We start from the raw sequence: 7,608 nt of genomic DNA, 5'->3' as shown, positions 1-7,608 counted from the left end.
ACAGTTTTTCTTTTCTCCAGATTCAGCATCTGGCTAGCCTCTGGTTCTTGGGATTTGAGGTAGCAGACTGATGTCTGACCTGTCTAGTCTGGTATTCACGAGCTTCTGCAGTCCTGTAAGCCAATAGCCTGTCATCTGACGTGTCAATTGTGGGTTCAGCATCCCTTGCAACCACATAAGTTGGGAGAAACTGCCAGCCTGACACATAGCCCATAGATTGGTACTTTCTAGTCACCACAACCACATGAGCCATTTCCTTGAGATAATTTCTCTTTCTTCTGTTTCTCCTGAGCTAAATCTCCCTCTTCTCTCTCCCACCCATCCATCCATCCATCTAAACACATGCGCGCGTGTGCACGCACAGACACACACACACACACACACACACACACACACACACACTTCTCTGTAGAGAACCCAGCCAAGATAGAGAGAGTCTGGAGCTCTGAGGTTATCGGCCACAGTGAGGTGGAAGGGGAGGCTCTAGGGCCCAACGGGAGATGGAAAAGGGAGCCCCTAGCCTCTTTGCCTTTCTCTTTAGGAGGGGCTTGGGTGAAATCCATTTCAACCACCCTCAAGGTACCCCAGCTATGGGAACATGTGCCCCTCGGAACCTTAAGTTGTTCTGCAGCAGAGAAAAGACAATGGCTCCCGACCAAAACTAGGAGAGTTTGCGCCTGGCTCCACCATGCCCTCTCTGAGCCTCAGTTTCCACATTGGCACCTTCTGGGAGCGAAGCAGAGCACCCACCACGGAGCCTGGCTCAAAGGATGGTGGCCACCTCTGCTACCTTGGACGACAACCTGGAGAGGTTTGGGGCAGCTGGGTGGCCCCAGGAAGAATCCCAGCTATAAGCCTTACTTATTGTGTGATCTTGTGTGAGACCCAAGCCCTGTCTGCGCCTCACTTACATTGTCTGGACAACAGGCTGTGGGAGGGGACCTGTCTGTAAGGAAGTCCAGGGGCAGGGGTGACACTGGGGCCATTCATCCTTGGTAGAGCCCCCTAGCCTGGGGCATTCAGCGGGGTCAGGCCCAGGCTCAGCCTCTTGCCTATTGCACCTGCACCAGTCCTCCAGGCAGGCTGCCCACCAAGGTGTCTCTGGACCTGGCCCATCCTCAACCATTGTTTCTATGGGAGCGGGTCACTAGGTGAACATGCCAACAGATCCTCTGGCCCTCCAGTGCTACCCACACCCTACCCCACCCCCAAGGACTTGGGCAAGAGATGCTTGGCCTGGCAGATTCCAATCCTGGCTTTCAGGGTCTGCATGACCTTACCCTTCCCAAACCTCAGTTTCCCATCTATAAACTAGGGCCCACTGTTGCCACTCTTTCATGGGACTGTGGAGATCAATCAAGACCATCCTCATTCATTGACCTCTCCCCATGAGAAAAGGGGGGCTTGGAGGGCAAAGACCTGTTTGTTGAGAAACAGGGTGGGGGGCATGGTTCTCTCTGGGAGCCACCACAACGTCTCCAGCCCCAAGCATTTGGGCCGCATTTATTGAGCACTCGCTATGTGCCAGCTGTGAGCCCCTGCTTCACCAGTATGGGCAGCTTCCAGGGAAAACAGAGGCTCACACAGCAGGGCCCAGTGGACCCAGGGCTGGATTCTGGAAGCACCGTGTGCCCTTTCCTCTGGGGCTCACTTCAGGCTGCTCCCTGGCCAGGTGGCCTCTAGTGACGCATCTCTGTGTCCCTGAGGATGGGTCGTGGCACTGGACAGGCCAAGAGGGCGCTCACCAGCAGGGGAAACATCTGGTGCGATCCCAGTGTGCACTCTGCTGCTGGGAGGAAGGGCTGGTCCCAGAACGAGACAGTGACACCCCCTTGACTCCCTGCTCCACATGGCCGGACCCCAGCAGAGCAGTTTTCCAGAATATCCAGGCCTGGGCATCCTCTCTCTCGCCTCCTTTTGCTCAGTGTCACCCTACGTGTGCGGAGAACCCTCTTGTCCCACCATGAGTTGCCTCGTCCCTACAGCGCCCCCGCCTGGCAGGCTCCTCCTGCACTGCCGCTCACACAGGTGAGGCCATGGGCCTCAGGGATTGGCAGCCCAGACTACTACGATGTGCCTGCCCTTGGTGCTCCTCCCTTTGAGTAGGCACAGGAGGCATGCTGCCAGCTCCCAGCCCCGCCCAGTTCCCCAGCCGGGCACCCTTGCACAATAGCTTACACAATGCACCAGGGAGTCCCTGGCCTGACGCCACACAGCTGGTGTGTGTCTGGCCCATGCAGCCCTGCACACCCCCGGGGTGGGACCAGAAGGCTCTTTGGAGGGAGCTGGCAGAAGTTGAGATTGGCCTGGCTCCTGCCCCCTGGATGTCAGCAGCCTCCTGGATGTGTGGCCTGAAGCAGCAGGGAACACTGGGCATGGGTGCTGCCTTCACCTTTCCTCCACCCTTGCCCACTCTGTGAAGGAGCCCCAGACCCGGGAGGGGCTGTCCTCGGGAGGAGAGCCAGCGACAGAGTGGTCTTCGCCTCGGCAGGTCTGGCTCATATCTCTAGGGGATAAGTCCCCTTCCCACCATAGGCTCCTCTTTGGCACAGGCCCCTCCCAGCTGGTTCCCTTCCCACCCCGGACTCCCTGACACCCACCCTTCTGCCTCTGGCTTCTTTTTGCCTCCTATCCCCAGAGGGTGCATCCCTGCTGCCTCCTACAGCCTCTCCCCAGGGACAGTGCAACTCATGTACTCAAGGGTTCAGGGCCTGGGGCTGGTCCCCTTTTCCCATATCTGGAAGCAATCCCGGACCTTCGGCACTGCTCAGAGTCCTACCCTCCCAACAGGGGTGGGGTGGGGGTGGGGGCTCTGAGGAGGTGATGTCACGTCTTTGGGCCTCAGTCGCCCCATCTGTGAGCTGCGCTGCTGTGGGGTCCCTGGGAGTGAAGCATGGAACCCTCATCAGAAGCATTGGTGGTGGTGGGGTGGCTTCTGTTAGCCCCAGGGTCCCCCGCTCACACATTTCTACCACAGGATGCCCCTCAGAGCGGCGTTGATGCCAGTCTGCTGAACCTGGGCTCCAAACGCGTTTCCCCGCAGCTGCCTCTTGCAGGGATAGGCTGGGCTCTTGGCTTCTTCAAGGCCAGTCCATCTCTTTGGGGTCACCTTGGTGCCCTAGGGGTCTGAAAATCTGAGCTCAGAGGCCTTGGTCAGGCACCAGATCGAGTGGGGGCAGCTGCGATGGCGCCCCTGAGTGAGGGCTGCCAAAGGCTGTGGCTCAGCTTGGTGAGAAAGGGCAGCTCCCCATCTGACTCGCCGCCGCCCACCCCCCACCATGCTTCTGCTGGGTGCTTGGCTAGAGTCACCCTGAACTGGAGGAGGTGAGTGGGGGCCACAGGGAGACAAGCTCCTTTTGCCAAGTCCCCCCGTCCCTGAGGCCCTGGGGTCAGGGATGAGCAGCAGGCAGGCCAGGGTTCGTCAATTTGATTCCTGGATTGTCCACCCAACAAAGCCCACGTGTGCAGGTGGTCACTGTTGACGGTGCCGAGAGAAGGAATGTGCGGCGGAGAAGCCACTGGGCGTCTCCAGCTGTGTCCCCCGCACCAGGGCCATCTTCTCACCGCCATCTTCCCAGCAGCCCAGCTCACTGATGGGACCAACGGAGGCCCCAGGAGGTGACGTCACCAGCTCCAAGCCTCACAGCGGAGAGGCTAGAACTTGCCAAACTCACCACTTAGCTGGTTGCCCTTCACCTTATAACCAAGCTGAATAAAACGGCATTTCGCGGAGTTGTCTGCCCCCACGTTCCACAGACACATCTGGGGGGGAGTTTCCAGGATGGCGTGACTTCAAACATGAGTGGCGTGGCATCTAGGAAACTTTCTCCTGGGTTCCCACAAGTCCCCCAGAGGCATGTGGTCATGGGCCAGGGGCAGCAGGCACAATCCCACCTCCCCGTAGCGCTGGGCAGGGCTACTGACGTGGCGACACCCAAATGCTCCTGCTGGCCAGTGGGAGGCATTTGGCCATTACAGGGGCTCGAGTCAGTGGGCAGACCTACCTTCCTCGCAGCTCGGCCCCGAGCGCCCGGGGCAGCACCTCCACTCGCGGGCAGTCACGGTCTTATACATCACCTTGTACGTGGGCCTCACCACGGTTCTGTACCTGGAAGGGTGTCCAGTGGGGTCAGCTCAGACAGGGCTCTCCGCCCCCCGACCCACCCACCCAGGACCTCTCTGAAGCTTCCCTTCTCCTGCTTTCTGGGGTTCAACCCCTAAACCCTCCTACGTGGGAGTTGGATACTAACTCCCTGTAGGTGAGAGCTGGCCTGGCACCCACAGTGGACACCCAGGGGTGCCAGGAAATGGGGGGACACCTCCTCCTGGGGTACCTCAGGAGCTCACGGGAAGCGCTGAGAATAAGCCTGGGGGCCACCACTCCCTGCTCCACCTACCCATGAGGCGCCAGTCTTGCCCTTCTCCAGCCTGGCCTCACTTACCCGCTCCCGGGACAGCTCATGGGCCAGGGGCAATTCGGCAGCACTCGCTGAAGGTAGGTGCCATTCTGCACGTGGCACGAGACGGTGCGGGTCACCACGTACGAGCACCAGTTCCTGGAGGGGACCAAAGTGGAGCTCAGGTCCCTGGCCAGGGCCCAAGGCAGAGATGTCCTGAGTTCCTAGAATCCTTTGGGCCTGTCTGGATGCCCAGTGCTGCCTGTGGCTGAGAGGTGGAGTCCATGGTCCCAGAGGGGGCAGCTGAGTGAGGGGCTCTCGGGACATCTTGGGAGTGACCATCAGGTAGCAAGAGGGTATTTTATCCGCCTGAACTGTCTCTCCAACCCTGCCCCATTCCTGCCCCACTGTCTCCTGCTCCCCCGCCCTGGATGGCAGCTGTGGCCCTCCCTCTACCCACTCCATCAGATGTGGAAACCTGGCTGTGCCCCCCAGAAGCTCCTGTTCCACACCTGCCATAAAACCCCCGCACCTCCAGGCCTCTGTTGAGGCACTGCCTGGGGCGCCACCCCCCACTTCTCTAGCAGCACCTGCTGGTCTTGTTAGCTGCTGGGAGTCGATCCCGGCTCACGGGGACCCCTGTGCGCAGTCAAACTACTCCGTGGTATTCTCAGAGCTGGAACTTTTCCAAAGTTGGTTGCCAGACCCATCTTCTGAGGGGCGTCTGTGTGCCAATCATTCAGGTGGTGGTTGAGCATTTAACTGTGTGCAGCCCCCGAGGAGTCCTCCAATCCTCAAAGCCCACCCTCTCCTCATTGAACCCAGGTCCCTGCTATCCATCCCCCCAAACACCCCATGCAGCCATCTGCTCTTCGCCGCCGGGATGGAATGAAGCTGCAGCTTCGTGGCCGGCCCCTCGCTCGGCTCCATGTCCCCTCACTGTGACAGCGTCCCAGGCACGGAGGGCTGACTTCTCCAGTGGTCACTTCACAACCCCGGCTGCGCAGACAAGCACCTACGTGCCCCATCCTCCCACAGAGAGGCAGGAAAGCATGCTGCCCCAGCCCCTTCTCACCTTCTCATGGAGAGGTGGAGGTGTGCAGATGTGGATGCCCAGCCCCCCACTCCCGGGGGCGGGGCACGGTTCCTCCCCACCTCCTGTGGCCACGGTCCATAGCGCTGTGAGGACCTCAGCCTGGGAACCAGCTGACCCTGGGCTGAGGCCACCGGGGAGTCACAGGCTGAGGAGGGTCACCTGAAACCTCCTCTCTCGTCCTCTAGTCCTGACACGCAGCACAGAGCCCATGACCCCGTGTCGGGCTGAGGACCACGGAGCACCTGGAATGTCCTAGCCACCTGAGGGGTGCCCAACCCCACCACCGTCCCTCCCTCCACTGCCCTGCCCCCAGCGGGTCCTGGAGGTGGAGTCCCTGTACTTTGCTTGTTGGTGGAATTGGAATGCTCTCAGGGAGGGGCATTCCCTGGGCAGAGGCACAACAGTCGGGGAGCTGGCAGAAGTGCCGGTTCAGTTTGGCCCACAGACACGGCTGTCCCCACGGCTGAGGTGGACATGTGCTTGTGGCGGCACCAAACCAGGGCCAGCCCAGATGGTGGGGAACAGCTACATATGGAAAACCAGACGCTGATCCTGAGCCTGAGTCTCCATGTGTGGATTCTAGAACCTTCCACCATAGCGCAGACTGCGAGTCACAGAACGATCGCATTGCTGCTCAAAAGAGAGCGAGACCATTCATCCGTGTAAGCACCTGTGCATTAGGTGCCCACCAGGCATGCATACCTCGCCGCCATGTCGGGCCGGGAGGGGAGTGCTGGGTGAACAGCCGTTGCTGCCAGTTGTCACCAAGCAGGGCTCTGATGGGTAACAGAACGAAATGCAGCCCGACCCTGCGTCCTCTTCGTCTCTTGCATTCCACATGCATTCGTGGGATTAGCAGTGCACGGTGGCTGCTGCCGTCTCTCCTTGTGAATCGGACCCCACCAGCGAACGCATGTCCAGGGCTTTGCTCCATTCTTGTGGCTAAGGTCGATTGTACTTTGAGATGGCAGCAGCGCCCTGGCCATATTTCTAGTGCCTTCCAACCTAGGAAGGCTTCCAGCTCTGTACTGGACGGTGTTCTGTTGTAATCCATTGGCTCATTTTTACAAAGAAGTCACCAGGCCTTTGTTAATGGTCTGACTCAGTGTGGCACCCTAACAGCGCCCATTGTTTACTGTGCTTGCAGTGTACCAGGCCCATGGACTTCTGAGTGCATTTTAATCTTCATATTGAGGATGTGGTGCTCTCAAGTCAAAGTTGGGCTGCTAACTGCCAGGTTGGCAGTTCAAATCCACCAGCTGCTCAGAGGGGGAAAGATGAGGCTGTCTGCTCCCATAAAGATGTACAAGGCCTTGGAAACCCTATGTAGCACCCCTATGAGTCAGAATAGACTTGATGTCAATGGTTTGTGTGCTTGTTTGTTTGAAATGGTCATTTCACAATAGAAAACAGGTTCGAAAGCCTGGTGACATGCCCAGGGACCCCATGTTAAGCATCACAATGACAGCTGGAGTCCAGGTCTGCTGAACCCCAGAGCCGGCCCTCATAATTCACAGCTGGAGATTTTGCATATATTAAGCAGGTGAGGGTTTGAAAAGTTTGCAAAGATGGATTTCCAAAATGTTGCCGCCTCTGAGTCTCAAGGGCCATGGTTCTAACCGGCTGGGGTTTTCTGTGGGGGAGCATAAGAAGCCCCTTGGGAACCCGAGGTGGGTGCAGCTCTTCTCCAGAAAAATGTATCCAGTCTAGTGATCAAGCTTAGGGATCTGTGGACTGGCCTGGGGGCGCTGGGCAGGACCGAGAGAGCAGTCTGAGCTGAGGAGCGCTCTGTACCGGGGAAACATCCAGGCATGGAAAATACACTGCACATGCCAAAGCAAGTTTGTGCACAAGCACACCTGTATGTAAAATGAACACACACAGCAGACATCTTGCACTTGGAAAACACACATACTGACACACGTGCACCTGCCCATGCACACAGATCCCCACGATCACACACTTGCACACAAATGCAAATCCAGCAGAACACATGGCCCTGGAAACGTCCATCCTCCTTGTACACGGGTTCACACCTGCAGAGGGCTGACATGCTCTCGTGCATAAGCACACACACTCAGAAACCTTGTCTCCTGGCACTGACAGGCCCTGAGA

General features: G+C 58.3%; 1 protein-coding gene across 1 annotated transcript in view; it reads right to left on the bottom strand.

Annotated features, from left to right (window-relative positions):
• EMID1 (EMI domain containing 1) overlaps window positions 1–6,206 on the bottom strand; it is a 45,173-nt gene extending 38,967 nt beyond the window's left edge. Inside the window, exons 1-3 of the mRNA XM_045289541.1 lie at window positions 6,196–6,206; window positions 4,443–4,556; window positions 4,005–4,108 (exon numbers count right to left, since the gene is read on the bottom strand). Coding sequence (XP_045145476.1) covers window positions 4,005–4,108; window positions 4,443–4,556; window positions 6,196–6,206 — 229 coding nt within the window. The remainder of the gene's footprint in view (window positions 1–4,004; window positions 4,109–4,442; window positions 4,557–6,195) is intronic.
• Window positions 6,207–7,608: the final 1,402 nt, after the last annotated feature.

Source organism: Echinops telfairi, unplaced genomic scaffold, assembly GCF_000313985.2.
Source record: "Echinops telfairi isolate 266 unplaced genomic scaffold, ASM31398v2 ScPeMD7_29;HRSCAF=101, whole genome shotgun sequence".
Taxonomy (NCBI): Eukaryota; Metazoa; Chordata; class Mammalia; order Afrosoricida; family Tenrecidae; genus Echinops; species Echinops telfairi.
The sequence above is the reverse complement of the archived record's forward strand: the minus strand, read 5'-3'. Positions and strand labels throughout refer to the sequence as shown.